Source organism: Erpetoichthys calabaricus, chromosome 12, assembly GCF_900747795.2.
Source record: "Erpetoichthys calabaricus chromosome 12, fErpCal1.3, whole genome shotgun sequence".
NCBI classification, from domain to species: Eukaryota; Metazoa; Chordata; class Cladistia; order Polypteriformes; family Polypteridae; genus Erpetoichthys; species Erpetoichthys calabaricus.
The window spans coordinates 41701567-41719122 of NC_041405.2; the positions used below are offsets into that span (position 1 = coordinate 41701567).

Below are 17556 nucleotides of genomic sequence, written 5' to 3' on the forward strand. Positions count from 1 at the left end.
AAAAAGTGCCGCTTGTAAAAAAAAACCTCAAAGCAATGCATACTGTCTGTGTGGTTGTGAGAGCCCAACCTCGCCGAGTTTGACTTCGAATATAAGGTGCTAATAAATCTTTGAGGTACAATATTCCCCCTCGGCTAAAGCGGTATCTTTCGAAAAGAATTTCCTCCGGGAGTAATAAAGGATCTTGCCTATCGCACAAAACCCTCTCTATATGAAATTCTCTTCTTATAATTTGCGCACCGATATCAATTGGTCGCTCATTCATGAATGGCAAAGCCATGACTGGATGACTTCCACGCACTGTCACTGATCACGTGTGTAAACTAATCCTTGTTTACGTAGAACAAACCTGCTCCGAGCAGGTTTGCGGATTAGGATGTGTTGCTATGACAACACTTCCAGCAAGAGTTTCGAAAAACCGACAGATCCAAGATCAGGCCAAATCGTCAACAATTACATCCGGCTAAACAACTAATCTACGTACGAAAAATACCCCCCAAGACAGATAAAAGGAAAAAGGTGAGAGTGAGTAAATATCTGCCATTAGAGAAAATGAAGGGACAGATTAAAAAGTTAGTTAGTCATTAAGACCCAGATACATTTGTGATCCCAGGGTAAAAAGGAGCTTAACTTTATCTGTTTTCATTGAAAAGTGTCTTCAAAGCCCTGTAAAAGAACACAGAGTGATCAGTATGGCTTTGATCAAGGGATGTAAAGTCTTCTACAATAGGCTTTGTAAGGTCTTTGGTTTTAATGCCTTGAACATGATCCCTAAAATGGTCTTCTAACTATCACCATGTTTTACCTATTTAGATAGATAGATAGATGGCTCTACACTTCCAACAAGAATTGCACAAGATAAAATTTTTAGATGTTTAGATCACATATTTCTTTAGGTCTTAATGACTAATGACACACAGACACTCAGACACTTACTCTTTTTATTAAGGTGTGTATACATATACATATTCACTTGACATGTTTTTTTGCATATATATATTTTTTGAATAAACTAGAAATCATCATTATTTGTCGTGATAATGTCCTTGATTTGCATTGATGTTATTGTTTATGTATATAATGTTATCTTTTTCAGATATTTCTTTGCATTGCATATAAAACAAGATTTAGCTAATGGGAGACTTCCTTGTAATGACAGCAGTGCAGCACTTCTGGTGTCTCATATATTACAATGTAAGTTAAACCAATGAGAAAATAAATATAGCAATTGTAATCAGCCTAAAACCCAGGAGTGTATTTAGAATAATTTTATGTTAATTATTTGTTTAAAATAATCTATACCGTCATGAACTTAAATGTATGAAATTGTTGAAAGAGGAAGAATAGCCAATTTATTTAGGTCAAAAAATGTACCTTTCTTTGTTGTAAATAATTGTGAACAACTCCAGGAATTTTGCTAACTGCAACATTTGTTTTTCTCTCCTCCATTTATACATTAATTTGTTTTCTTTTATGTATCTAAATCTGATTTTTACAAAAATTTCTTAAGTGGGTGTAGCAGAAAAGTAAAATATATCCTTGTTTGTTGTTATTTCTGTATGAACTTGTTTTTGTCTATGCCTGCCTGTTTAACTAAGACATTCTGTACCATTTTTACCCAGTATATTACCAAAGGAAAAATAAGATAATGAACATTAATTTGTTTTATTTAACCATATATAAGAATTTATATATAAGAATTTTCTAATTTAGATGTGTGCTAAAAACTTTTGTTTAACTCTTTTTGGACCCTTCTAGGTAATTGTGTTAAAGCTCATACCATTTGTCTGTTTGTTGATTGGTGCAAGCTATTGTGCTTCTTGCTTCTGTTATGCAATTTAATCTAACTTACCTAAAATTGTTGGCTTGGTATATTCTCCAGCCTTGTTATGGTGAACTGATCAGTTAACATGGCAGGCTCCTGCAAGCTTGTTAAAATAAAGGACATCCAGCAGGTGGAGCTATTGTAATGGTAATGGTCATGTAATTAACAAAAATTCTGCTCTCTTTCTCAGGGGTGGGGATTGATTTGTTTTCAATCCTATTCTTGTAAAATTGATCTATTTGTATGGAATGTTGTGTGATTTCAATAAAATCAATAAAATTATTTTTAAAAATTAACATTGTACAATACTGTTATATTTTAAAAATAAAGAAACAGTAATATTTAATTCAAGTTGAAGTTTATTGGCATGTGCACATAGTGCAATAAACTTCTTACCTGAATGTCTCATTAGAATAGTGAAAGTAATATAACAAAAGATACAAAAATAGAAAAATACATCAGCATACATAAAATGTAACATACTGTCACAGAAATTCTCTTAAATAACTGCTGAGATCACCATTACAATGTTTCTGAGATGGATGTCCTTTATTGCAATAAGCTTGAGGGATTCCCATATAAGAACAGGTCAGTTTTCTGTGTCAGATCGACTAATATGCAAAAGTCACAATCTTAAATAAACTAGTATTATTTGCATGCTTATCTGTATTATTTAGCATTTTGATCCAATTAACATAAAGATATATATACATACAGTATATGTTAATATATATACACCATATTTAAGAAAAAAAACTTATACACATGTATTTTAACCACTTATGCACAAGGTGTCCCGCCGGGGTTGGGTTGGTACACAGATTGGAGTTGCAGATTTGCAAAAGACGCTCAAGACATGTGGCAGATGCTCCTCTCAGGTACAGGACTGCCAAAACATGTATGTATTCTTCCCAGGTGTCAAAATAGGTGATAACATCATCAAGGTGGTAGCACAATAGGCATTACAGGGTTGGTGCAGTTTGTCCACCAGACACTGGAAGGTCACCTGGGCCCTGTGCAGAGCTGGGTTTCCCTGTTATTGAGCCAGGCCTGCAATTGCAGTGCCTGTTGTAAATGCTCTGTTACCAGGGGCCGCAACTTCGAGAAGCAGTTGCACAAGGCTGTGACATACTCATACATTGCAGGAAGATGGCATTGTTTCCTTTTGCTAGCTCTCTCTAATGAGATCGAGCAGACCTTGGGGTTGTCTCTCATAGTGAAGCTCAAATGGGAAGAAGGTCTTGCAGGTCTGCCTGACTTCCCGTAAGGCAAACAAGACAAAGTGTAGGACCTGGTTCCAGTCTCTACTGTTTGCTTCCACTACTTTCCTCAACATCTTTTTGCACATTTGATTGAAATGATCCACCAGGCAGTCTGTTTGAGGGTGGTAAATGGATTTTTGAGGTGGGCAATTCGGAACAGCTTGGCTACCTTTTTGAAAGTGCTCAATGTGAAAGGTGTCTCCTGATCCGTTAGATTTTCTTTAGGAATATCGACCTTGCGACCCCAGCAGGTTATCTGCATTAACTGACACTCCAAGCAGGGCCTGCAATTACAATACATCTGTTCATGTACTCTGGGCTGATAGAAGTGCACAGTGATACTACCAAAGGTTTTTTCAGTCCACAAGTGGGCCCCCAATAGGTATGAGAGTACAAGTTGCATATCTTGCGCTAGTATGGTCACAGGATAAGGAGCTGGGTTCTAGGTTTGCCTTCTGATTCTGTCACCCAATACAACTGATCATCTTCTAAAATGAAGTGGGGCACAGGTGGCATGGACTTACTGGTAGGATGTCCATCAACTGTGTCAAATGCATTACATGCAAATCTTTATTGCTCACATTTGAAAGACGTCACACTGAAACATCAACAGATAACTGTGTAAATCGTCCTGAGTGCATAGCAGGATGAGTAGTTGGGCCAGTCCTTGTCCCTTTCCCAGTTGCTGTGCTTCGGTAGCCTCACAGCATATCTCATATTCTGTGTGGTCTGCCTGCTGTGCTGCAACTTGAATCAACAGTTGGTTCACCAGCTCTGCCAGTTGTCATGCTATTTCGGGCCAGATTTGCCAGGTCTGAGATGTCTTTTGGAGATTCTGACAACTATTCCGCCTATGACCTGTATGACACAGGATCTGGATAAATGTTGGGGCCAACTGGTCTGCCCCATTTAATCAACAGAACATATTTAAACAATAACTGCACGATGGCGCATATAAACTAAAACAAAAGGGGTTTTAGAAATCTCATAAAGCCTTTAGGGTCTGAATTGGAGCTCTGTCTGTGTTGGGCATCCGTCCAAAATGAGACACCACCTGCTGTGAGCACCTTGAATATGCACTGTTAGGCAAAACTAGATTTACTGTTATGGTCACGCAAGGCAGGCAATGTGAGCCCTTACACAATTGTACCTAAGTGCACTGTGCCATTGTGACATTCTTTTCAATTAATAAATATAATAAGTATAATAATTACTTATTTGTATCATCATAAAAGAAAGGCAGACAAAACATATGAAGCTATAGCACAATATTGTCTTCTTTAAGTTTCTGCAGAGATTTCCTGGAGTTGTTTGATTTTACAGCATTTTGTCTGAAGTGTTACAGTTTTATCATTATTAGTTGCCAAAGCACCCTTATTTGCCTTGGTATATATAAAAATGGGAAATAACTTTCTTTTAGAGATTCAATATGGCTAAGCACAGCATACAATGAGACATAAAGGCATACTCTTACACAAAATCTGTAATCCTGTGAGACAATGAAATTGTAATCCAGATTAATTTAGAAGAAAACACTGTACATATCTGCAGTCTTAGATGAGATTCACTTTGGCGGCTACAAGACTTTGTGTGTGCGGATGATGAATATCCTTGCATCAGCCCCAACTCACTCGTGTTGCCTGATGGAATTGTAGTGCCCTGTTTTTTCAGTTGCCCTCCTTCCATTATAACCCGTCTTCCTGTTGCATCATTTTTGGTGGAATGAAAAAGGGAATTATGTCTAACATATAGGTTGATAAATATTTTGCATGTCTTTATTTTTAAAATTAGCTTTATACTTTTTAAATCTTTAAAGAGTATGGAAGCTTGATTTTTTTGTGTACCCCCATAATTTCATTGATAAGGAATGCATTGTCTGGGCCAGTTTTTATGACTTAATGGTTTCCTTTCTTTCTTTTTTGTTTGGAAAAACAGTAAATGCTGGAGTAGGAAGTTTGGTTTGGCTGAGCTGTTTCATTAGTGAATGTTACACCCCCAGACAAGATTACATCTTGCCTGAAGAAGGGGCCTGAGTTGACTCGAAAGCTTGCATATTGTAATCTTTTTAGTTAGCCAATAAAAGGTGTCATTTTGCTTGGCTTTTCTCTACATTCATAATGGCTAACACGGTACAACACCCTAGTACCCCCAGAGTGTAAAGTAACTGAACAGAGAAGGGGGTTGTGCGTGAGCTATTTAATTGGTGAATCGCCTCAAGAAATGTCCAGGGGGTGTATGTCAGGAGCTGCTGAGGGACAAGGAGAGGGAGACTTGAAAATGCATGCTGTTTCTGCCATTTTACATCCTGAAGAGATTAGACCAGAAAGAATGGAGTGTACCTACAAGTTTATGTGCAACCTGAAACTACGCTTCTAGCATTACCAGGCAATATAGTTTAGTTTGCAAACAACACTATTTGTATTCTGCTTTCCAATAAACTGGACATATTATCAATGATGCATAATTAAATACATAACTTGATTCCTGCCTGTGCTTTTACTCTATCTAATTTCCTGATGTTATACATATAAAAGTTAAGGGGAGAGGAAGTGCTGAACTACAGTACCTGACAGTGTTGTACTGTAAGTGTATGGCATTTAAGACAGTTTGTAAAGATCTACATAGTAAACAGTATAAAATGGGAACAACACAAAACACCATATATCACATATTTAGGATGGATCAATGGCTAGGCAAATGTTAAATTTAAAGAAAATGTTAGCTTTTTTTGTGTGAACGGCAAACAAAAAAGGCATCCAAATGGCTTACAAAATTTTTACATAGATTATAATGGTTTAAATTTTTTGGGTGCCACTATTTTTAGTACCATTTTGTGCTGCTAGTTAGCATGTTGTGTTTATGACATTATTATGACATTGCTGCTATAAAAGATATCCAATTATCTGGTTAAATTTCAAACACTTTTTTCATTTTTTTTATTTTGACTTTTGACTTATAATTTTGGCCTTTTGTTTTGTTATTTGATTTGGTATTTTCATTCATAATTTTGGTTTGGAATTTTCATCTTCTAGGATTCTTTTAAAAACTTTGCTAGACCTATAGAGAAATAACTAACTAACATATGGTATCCTAAACAAAATCACTTTTACTATATGCATAAACATGTCTTGTGGATGTTTTGAAAATGGAGAAAATGTGCAAATTCCATTTGGACTACAACATTCAGATTTATACTCAGGACTATAAATCCTCTAAAGACAACTGCTCCAGCAAAGTAATTCACATTTCCAGCAGAAAATTGAAAAAGAAACCCACACAAGTCACGGCACTTCACACATACTAACTTAAATACATACAGAGTGACTCAGATACGCAAAATACAATATATTTTAAGGGACCTATAAATATGGGACATTATTAACTGTGTGAATGTTACCTTTTGTTTGATTTCAGCCTATTTTAATATGAGCAGTATTTCTTCCTCCAAATCAGTCACTACCTCCTTAGTAATTCCATTTACTGCAGGTCGGCCATCTACTTCCTCACTTGTGAAAACCTCAGAAAAATGCTTATTTAGGGCACCTGCAATTTCACTGCCTGTATTTTTAATTTCCTGTTACTATTCCCAATGCACCTCCCTTACTCCTTGATAGATCTTTTACTACTAAAATAGTGAAAGAATCTCTTTGGGTCATCTTTCACCTTATCTGCTATATTCCTCTCCAATTGTCTTTTAGCCTCCATAATATCCTTCTTAATGGTTGCCCACATGTTCTCATACATCCTGCGATTCACATTGGAGCTATTAGCCTTATAGGCCTTATACTGTTGTTTTTTGTTTGCAGCTTCTTTTTTTAACTGACTGCAGAGTGTTTTTTTTAATTTCCTGATAATTCCAAATTTAGGTATGTACCTGTCCTGTATAATGTGTAAAACATTTTTAAACCTGTTCCACTGCTTAAATGCTATCTAGAACTTAACTAGGAACTTAAATGTATACATGCCTATGTTGTAGCCTGTAAGCAAAGGCAGCCGTGTCATCAGCCAGTGACGCGCAGCCACATACGTTCTGACTTATCAATACAGGGATTAACCTTGATAATCAATTCTTAAAATTTCTGTATAATTCAACCTAACTAACACAATATAGCTTGATTTTAATCTGATTATCTGAAATGTTCATAAGCCTTAATATATAAATTTAAATGGTAAAATGTTTATATGTTTAAAGTATTTATGTGCTAGCGTGCAAGTTTACTTAGTTTCCTTTAAGTTTGGGGACGTTGAAGGTTTTTCCAAAAACTTGTTTAGACTTTGGTGAGTCAACGGCCCAGCAGAGTCGCCATATCTTCCAAAACTAAAACTTGTTTCCTCAGTTCCCTCAAAAACACATTGTCCTTGGTCCTTAAAAAACAAGGCAAGTGAAAAGTAAGCAAGCAGGCCACATTAAAAACAAAAGCAGTGGCATATAATTAATAGGGCCTCACTAAGCCACTTAAAATGATGTCAAGAAACTCCTTTTAATAGTCAAAAGTTCTAAAACCAATAACAGAACATAAACTTAAATTCTTGCTAAATTAAATATAAATGTGCATGCTATAAGAGCCCACGGATGCAGACAGAAGCGCTGTTAAGTCATGGCACGCAGTTGCACAGTGGTCTGACAGAGGCCAAGCTACTGCTTACGTCATGGGTACATGTTCAGGAAAAAGTTCCTAACTTTCGACAATCAACTCTTAAGCCCCTATAGTGCTCAAACTAACTAATATAATAAATTGTATTTTAATCTTATTGCCTAAGGTATTGAAGGGCCCTAATACTTCTAAATGCCATTTGAGTGCATATATGCTTTATGCGCTAGCTTGAGAGCTTGTCCTTTACTCATGCAGACAAAGGTCCTACACTTGCATCTTTAAAACAAAATCTGCCTGCTTGCTTCCTCAGAGAACATGATGACCTTATGTCTCAGCTTGACTCACAGAAACTCAAAACAAACCAAGTGAGAAAGACAAGTGGCCTGTCTAACAAAATAGCGTCCTTTTAAAGCTGCTCCAGAACTAGGCTTTTCATAGCTAAAAGCAATAAAGCTAATAATAAAGCATACTGATCCTTAATCAAAATTCTCAACAAATCCTTGAAAACAGGCCTATTTAAAGGGAAAAAAAGTTAATTAGCAATGAAAACTGATCACTGATTAAGAAAAGGTTTAGAATGAAAACCTGTAGCTACAGCGGCCCTCCAGGCCCAGAATTCAACACCCCTGACCTACACCCTCAATTCTGTTCTGATTTTTACAAAATACTAAATCAAGACAGGCTTCACTCCGCATTGGTACATTAACATGCTGTTTTAAAAAACAGTCACTGATTACTCCTACTCTTTTGCTCCGCCATTTGCAAGATTTTTCCAGTTAATATTTGGGTAGTTAAAGTCCCTCATGACTATAATATCTCCTTGTAAACTTGCCTTTTTAATATTACTAAATTGAAGTGTTGCAAAATTACTGTGTGCATTGGGTGGTCTTTAACACGCTCCTAAAATAAGTTATCCCTAATGCTTTCCAGGTGAAGCTACATGACCTTACTAAGATGGGGCTCATCGTCCAACTGAATAGGACTTGCGTTTAAGTTCTGTTTGACATAAACAGCAACCTCACCTCTTTTTCTGTTCTATTTATTCTTCCTAAAAACTGTGTATCCCTCTGAGTTATATTCATCCTCATCATTGTTATTTAGCCAGGTTTCTGTTATTTCTATAATATCATAATTGTACTCCTCTACATACAACTCTAACTCACTTATTTTACTTTTGATACTTCTATCATTAAAGCAAGCTATTTTTAACGTGTTACTCCTTTTACATTTAAACATTGGGTTAGAATTTAAAGTACTATGTATTTTTATTTTTACACTGTTTTTTTCCTCCATGTACACTTCTAAACCTGGCCTGTCCTAAACTCCCTGCCCCCCATTCCCTAGTTTAAACAATACATCATTAACTTATTCATATGCCTCCCCAACAGTTCAGATGTAACCCGTTATGTCGGAACAGGTTCCAAAAGGAGTCCCAATGCCCTCTAAACCTATAACCTTCTATCCTGCACCAAGAATCGAGCAACACATTAAGTTTCCTAATCTCCTCCATCTTACCTGGTCTGGCACGTGCAATAGACAGAACTTCAGCGAAGACTACCTTGTCAGTTCTGCTCCTCAGCCCCGACACCTTTACATTTAGGTCACAGAATTGACAGACTACCCTTGTTATGTTTATTCCAACATGGACAATGAAAAACAGGAACCACCCCTGCACTGCCAAAGAGCCTATTAAGCCTTCCAGGGAGGTCTCCCATCTGTGCAACTGGAAGGCAACACACCGTGGAAGACTGTCTGTCTCTAGAACAAACCTGTGCTTCAATCCACCTAATGACTGAGTACCCAACTATCACTACCTCTCTTTTTCTGGGAATTAGTTTTGAGGTAGCCCGTTGTGGCTCCTCATCCCTGCCTACCACCTCAGAATCTTCAGAGACACCATCCAGCTCTGCAAAGACCTTAAAATGGTTTGACACAATTATGGGATTGATGCCTCCAGACAGTGTACACCCTTTAATTTATGCCTTGTGACCATGACCCATCTATCTCTACCTGTCTGGTCTAAAATTTCTTCCTGCACCACTTTAGGGGTGCACATTATCTATCTAAAGCACACCTGGGCCAGGTCCAATTCTCTAATACAACGCAGGCCTGTCAACTCCTTGTCCAGTTCAGCAACCCTAAGCTCAAGGTGCTGGCATCTCTTGCAAATGTAGCGCTCATAGAGAACTAACTATTCCAAGCTGTCATCTAAAAAAGTCCAGCATCCAACAGGGCTTGCATTGCACTGGCCTCATTGTTAAAATTTGAATTAGGATTACTAAAACTGCTTTAACTTGTTTTTAATTAAAATAAACTGATTTAACTTAAATGATAAAACTAAAAAAATAACCCAAAGAAATTAGGTTATGGAACTGCTACAGCTATTTTACACCTTCTGGCTTATGTAATCAAGTTTTGAATTTATATATTCGAGAATCTATAATAATAAAAGGCAAAGCCCTCACTGACTGACTCACTCACTGACTGACTGACTGACTGACTCATCACTAATTCTCCAACTTCCCGTGTAGGTGGAAGGCTGAAATTTGGCAGGCTCATTCCTTACAGCTTACTTACAAAAGTTAGGCAGGTTTCATTTCGAAATTCAAAGCGTAATGGTCATAACTGGAACATATTTTTTGTCCATACACTGTAATGGAGGAGGCGGAGTCACGTATCGCGTCATCACGCCTCCTACGTAATCACGTGAACTACAAACAAGGAAGAGATTTACAGCACGAGTCACACGCGGGAACGAAGGTAAATGACGTTAATTTTTGACTGTCTTTTAATACTGTGTAAGCATACATATTAACACATGTGCAATTAAACGTGTGCATTTACGGGGTGATTTCTCAGGCTTAAAAGCTCACCTTTTATCAAACGCGGGAACAAAGGTAACTGACGTTGTTCACTGTCTTTTAATACTGTGTAACCATACATATTAACACATGTGCAATTAAATGTCTGCATTTACGGGGTGATTTCTCAGGCTTAAAAGCTCGCCTTTTACTAAAAAGGTAAATGCAAAACTATTTTCAATCAGTTTATTGAAACGCTCCCGTTAAGGATTGCAATAACATATTCGCGAGATAAAAGAACGAAGTAGGGGGAAATGGAGGAAGAGCCGGAAACAGCGAAGAGCAAAAAATTAATTAAACAATTGAGAACGGAGCGAGTAAAGCATACAAGCATGTTCATAAGGGAAACAAAGCACGGTGTAAAACGTAAGTTTAAATTAAGTTTATAGAAACGCTCCCGCTGCGGATTGCAATAACATATTCGCGAGATAAAAGTTTAATGAGAAGACACGAGGTATAAACGAACCACACGCCGTGGCGCAACGTTAGGGGCAACAGTTTCAACCATTCTATGATCTGCTTCTCGCAACTGAAAGACGGCACATGGCGGATGTTAGCCGACTTGCTGACCGCAATGTTAGGGGCTTCAACTATGGCGCTGACGCCACATCTCAGTGCCAACACTTTGCAGACTCTACTTAAAAGACACGCCCTCCTCACTGGACAGTTAAAAAGACCAATCAAACTAACGATGACATCAAGTATCACCCAATCAAAAGTAGGAAAGGAGGCATCTTCATAAAATGCGTGTGGGATGATTTGCATGACACGCTGCTTTAAAAAAAAAATGATAAAAAAAATACGGGATAAATCCCGTCCAGTATTGATTCAAAACGGGACGCGCAATTTCATTGTCAAACGCGGCACGATTCCGTATTTTAAAGGACGGGTGGCAACCCTACACTGCCAGGTAACCACCCATACAATCAGATTGTGATTCAGACTAGGAATGCAATGAATGTAATTACCCCGATCTACATACAAGGCGAAAGTCTTGCAACATTCAAAGATGATGGTTTGGGATAATTAGTACTTATTAAGTACACCATGGCACATAAAAGAGCTTATGAAGCCTTGAACCGAAAAAAGCAAGATCTCAGAGATCGTAAAAAAAAAAAAGGAGGTAATGTCGTTTTACTCGCTGTACATTTTAGTCAAACATTACCAGTTATTCCACGAGGGAGACCAGCAGATGAACTCAACGCGTGTTTAAAATCCATGCTTCTCCCACGCTCGGTTATATGTCGCGTGTTCTCGGGTAGGTACACCAAAAAATGTATACATTTAAGCATGTAATGGGCAAAGAAAAAATGAGGTATACCCGAAGGCACTGCAGTAGTACTCAATGTAACTTTACTTCTTAAATGTTAATGTTTTACTGTTTAATAATTTATACGCTTCTTATATATTGTTCAAATTCTTTTATCAAAATACCAGTGACAGCGCAATGCACGATAACATGGAGTGAATACACCATACGCATCTGCCCACGGCCGCCCTGGTGTGCGCAGATAGGAGTTGATTCTAAAATAAAATAAACATAAAAAGAGTAATACAATCATCACCCATACAGCGGATAGCAGATGTGATGTATTATATGTGTACCAGATTTCAAGTCAATAGGTGAAACGGTTTGCAAGCTACAGGTGATTTAAACTCCTGGACAGACCAACGAAAAGCCACGGTAGCAAATTATAGAAGAAGATTTTACTGTTTAATAATTTATATTTATATGAAATGTGCTTCTTATATATTACTTCATATTCTCATATGATAATGATGTTAATGTTGTTTATATTGATTTCTATGTTATTGTAAGTGCATCTGTGTGTATATGTATGTATGTATGTATGTATGTGTATATATATATATATATATATATATATATATATATAAAAATATATATATAAAAAATATATATATAAAAAATATATGTGTATATGTATATATAATATATCTCTATATGTGTGTATATGTGTGTGTATATGTGTATATGTATATATATATGACAGCAACACTCATAACAATGACAACACAATTACATTGACAATCATGTTACGTTATTTTTAAAATGTTTCCTTTACTTTTTCATAACCTCTTTAACACACTACTTCTCCGCTGCGAAGCGCGGGTATTTTGCTAGTCTATACTAATAAAAGGCAAAGCCCTCACTGACTCACTGACTGACTGACTGACTGACTGACTGACTCATCACTAATTCTCCAACTTCCCATGTAGATAGAAGGCTGAAATTTGGCAGGCTCATTCCTTACAGCTTACTTACAAAAGTTAGGCAGGTTTCATTTAGAAATTCTACGCATAATGGTCATAACTGGAAACTGTTTGACTGACACACTCATCACTAATTCTCCAACTTCCCGTGTAGGTAGAAGGCTGAAATTTGGCAGGCTCATTCTTTACAGCTTACTTACAAAAGTTAGGCAGGTTTCATTTCGAAATTCTACGCGTAATGGTCATAACTGGAACCTGTTTTTTGTCCATATACTCTAATGGAGGAGGCGGAGTCACGTATTGCGTCATCACGTATTACGCCTCCTACGTAATCACGTGAACTGAAAACGAGGAAGAGATTTACAGCACAAGTCAAACGCGGGAACGAAGGTAAATGACGTTAATTGTTGACTGTCTTTTAATACTGTGTAATTGTTGAGTGTCTTTTAATACTGTGTAAGCATACATATTAACACATGTGCAATTAAACGTGTGCATTTACGGGGTGATTTCTCAGGCTTAAAAGCTCGCCTTTTATTAAAAAGGTAAATGCAAACTCTTTTCATTTTGAAGGGCACAAACCACGTTAGATTTCAGCCGTTATACACGCAAAAATGTCAGTACACCAGATAAATAAGCGCAACATATTATCAGTTGTATTGTATGCTTACAATACATATAGAAATGTGTTAATCGTTAACTTATATTATGGGATGGTGTTTTTCAACTCGTGCCTTGATTTAAATGATTGCATGTCTTGGTGGGTTTGCGTAGCTTATTGTCAATATCTTTACACCTCTTTTTAAGACTTAATTTAAAAAGGTTTTCTTTTCTTCTTAATTATAATTTAAAAGCAATACTTCACCGCTGCGAAGTCCCTCTAGCGCTGACGTCCGAGGTTCGATTACCGTAAGCGAGTGCAGTGAGTGTGTACGCCTGATGAGCCAAGAATAAGGGGGAAAGACGTGTCGCGTACTCTTTGCATAATTTGACAGTAAACTATTTTCATCCATTCTATGATCTGCTTCTCACAACTGAAGGCACCGTGGCTGATGTTACCTGACTTGCTGGCCAACCATAAGCGTTACCTGGTAGGTAACCACCCACTCACTTCACTCCCTTACGGGAATCGAACCTCGGACGTCAGCGCTAGAGGCGAAGCCCCTAAAATTGCGCGACGCCGTGTGGTTCGTTTATTTGACAGCATGTAGATCGGGTTTATTACATTCACGGCATTCGTAGTCTGATTCACAATCTGATTATATGGGTGGTTACCTACCAGGTAACGCTTATGGTTAGCCAGCAAGTCAGCTCGAAGTGATCACTCGAGTGAAGGCAGCTTCACAAAAAAACAGATCCTTAACAAACTGTTATTGGTATATTTTCCCTCAATTTTCTTCTTAATAAAAATTTAAAAGCAGTACTTCGCCGGTGCGAAGCGCAAGGATTTGAGCGACTGACGCATACAGACATATTCATGAGTGCAGGTACTTCAGAAAGAAAGCACCGTGTAAACCTAAACTTTAAATTAAGTTCATAGACCTACAAAAGGTTGCCATTGATTTGAGGCAAGATTGCTTTTCTCATGTACAACTATACGTTGCATTCTTAACAGTAAGCTTGCACTGCTTGGTCATATTACAACCTGAGTGCTGAACTGACAACGTCGTATACAAACAGAACTATAACAATTGTAATAAACAAACAAAAAAAAAAGCGAAGAACCCTTGGATTTAATAAAAAGGCTCCTTCCTTGGCGAAGCAAGGAAAAAGGAAGACCTTATATGGTGTTCGTTTATAAAACAGCGGAAAAGCTGTGTTAAGGCTGCTTCACAAAAAAACAGATCCTTAACAAATTGCTATTGGGATATTTTCCCTCAATTTAAAAAGCTTTTCTTCTTAATAAAAATTTAAAAGCAGTACTTCGCAGGGATTTAGATATAGATATATATATATATATATATATATATATATATATATGTATATATAGATATATATATATATATAGATGTATATAGAGATATATATATATAGAGATATACATATATAGATATAGATATATATAGATATACATATATAGATATAGATATATATATATGTATGTATGTCTATATATATATATATATATATATATATATATGTAAGCTTATAAGTACTGCCTTACTTCTCTTTAAGAAAGGAAGATGTAATGATACTTGATTTAAATGATTCCATGTCTTGGTGGGTTTGCGTAGCTTATTGTCAATATCTTTACACCTGTTTTTAAGACTTATTGACTGAAACGGGCTTTCACAAAAAAAGTTAGGGCTTTGCTACAGGATACACCCTCCACAAGTTAAGCAAGTAAAAATAAAAGTGTATATTTCTGTTTTATTTAAACCTTTTAAGTTTGTATGCATAACCCCATTTGGCTGTTTTAGTTTTTTTTTTCTTTCTTCAGTAATATTAAATCTCCTTAAAGAAAAAGAACATATGCATTTTACTTTTTTTGTATCTCTTTAGTAATATTTTAGTGTAAAAGGATAACCAGTATTTAAACCTTTTATGTTACTTTATAAAGTTGAAAAATTAATAAGAAAGCTACATATTTTGGCAGCTACTGCTTTAATTTTCAATGAAATGAAAAAAGCTCGCCAAGAGAAAACCTCAATGAAGAAGAAACAGTTTGCACTATCTAAAAAGGAGAATCCCTCATTTATAAAGGTTTGCTGCAGATGACTTAACTGAAAATAAATTAATACTTCCTATGTGTATAATACATATTTATCTATTTGACTTATGCCTTTATTCCAGCAACTTGCAACATCTGAGGTACAATTTGTTACATTACTTTTGTTTTTTGCAGCACAGGCAGGTGAAGTGACTTCCTCAGGGTCAGACAGTGGTGTCAGTACCAGGATTTGAACTGACAAGCTCCGGGTTTGCTGAAATATTACTGAATTTCAGAAGAAAGAAAAAAATCGAAAATGGGCAAATAGGGCTATGCATACAAATGTCCATCCATCCATTATCCAACCCGCTATATCCTAAATACAGGAGCCAATAAGTAGATATGTATATATACAGTATATATATATATATATATATATATATATATATATATATATATATATGTGAATGTATGTATGTATGTATGTATATATGTATGTCTATATTTATATGTATATATATGTAGATATGTAAATTTGTATATGTATATATATATGTATATGTGGATGTGTATATGTATATACAGTAATCCCTCCTCCATCGCGGGGGTTGCGTTCCAGAGCCACCCGCGAAATAAGAAAATCCGCGAAGTAGAAACCATATGTTTATATGGTTATTTTTATATTGTCATGCTTGGGTCACAGATTTGCGCAGAAACACAGGAGGTTGTAGAGAGACAGGAACGTTATTCAAACACTGCAAACAAACATTTGTCTCTTTTTCAAAAGTTTAAACTGTGCTCCATGACAAGACAGAGATGACAGTTCTGTCTCACAATTAAAAGAATGCAAACATATCTTCCTCTTCAAAAGAGTGCGCGTCAGGAGCAAAGCCTGTCAGAAAGAGATAGGAAAGCAAACAAATCAATAGGGCTGTTTGGCTTTTAAGTATGCGAAGCACCGCGGCACAAAGCTGTTGAAGGCGGCAGCTCACACCCCCTCCGTCAGGAGCAGGAAGAGAGAGAGAGACAGAGTTTGTTTTTCAATCAAAAATCAATACGTGCCCTTCGAGCTTTTAAGTATGCGAAGCACCGTGCAGCATGTCGCTTCAGGAAACAGCTGCACAGAAGGTAGCAACATGAAGATAATCTTTCAGCATTTTTAGAAGAGCGTCCGTATAGTCTAGGTGTGCAAACAGCCCCCCTGCTCAATCCTCCTACGTCAGGATCAGAGAAAGTCAGCGCAAGAGAGAGAAAAAAGTAAGTTGGGTAGCTTCTCAGCCATCTGCCAATAGCGTCCCTTGTATGAAATCAACTGGGCAAACCAACTGAGGAAGCATGTACCAGAAATTAAAAGACCCATCGTCCACAGAAATCCGCGAACCAGCAAAAAATCCGCGATATATATTTAAATATGCTTACATATAAAATCCGCGATGGAGTGAAGCCGCGAAAGGCGAAGCGCAATATAGCGAGGGATTACTGTATATGTATGTGTAGATATGTGTATATGTAGATATGTATATATATGTATATATGTTTATGTATATATATATATGGTTACATAACCTCTTTAACACACTACTTCTCCGCTGCGAAGCGCGGGTATTGTGCTAGTGACTTTATATATCCCAAAGCTGACTTTATATAATCAGGAATGTCTATATATATTCTGACACTGACTAAATATATACAAGTTTCGACTTTATATATTCAGGAATGACTTTATATATTCCAACACTGAGTTTATAGACCCTGGCTTTGACGTTATATATAATCAGTTGGCCCACTGAGACTCAGAGAAAGGCCCATGTGGAGGGTGATTGGTGCTGGGAGCACTGTGTGTTGGGCAGACTTTATTCAAAGAATAAACATGTGTTTTTGTAAAGTGCTTGTGTTAGTCTGATGGTGTTCGGACCCGTGCTCACAAAACTCTGGTTAAGCAAAAGAAAAAAAAGCAAAATCTGCAGGGGTTCCAAGGCCAAAAGACCTAACATAAATGACCTTAAATCATTCTCAATTGTATCCAGGCCTCATCTGAGAGGATTTGATGAAGCTGGTTTGTGGACATCTGGACATTTGCTTGGAATATCTCTGTTGGCAAAATATTTCAGATTTTAGGTGCATAATAGGA

At 36.8% G+C, this 17556-nt stretch overlaps 2 protein-coding genes across 3 annotated transcripts in view; one reads left to right on the forward strand and one right to left on the reverse strand.

Moving 5' to 3' along the window:
• Window positions 1-17556, reverse strand: part of LOC127529743 (craniofacial development protein 2-like) — a 928907-nt gene that overhangs the window by 654573 nt on the left and 256778 nt on the right. The window lies entirely within an intron of this gene.
• LOC114662104 (FERM domain-containing protein 7) overlaps window positions 1-17556 on the forward strand; it is a 250094-nt gene that overhangs the window by 140596 nt on the left and 91942 nt on the right. For both annotated transcript variants that reach the window (XM_051934369.1, XM_051934368.1), the window contains one exon: window positions 1097-1194. In XM_051934369.1, coding sequence (XP_051790329.1) covers window positions 1097-1194 — 98 coding nt within the window. The remainder of the gene's footprint in view (window positions 1-1096; window positions 1195-17556) is intronic.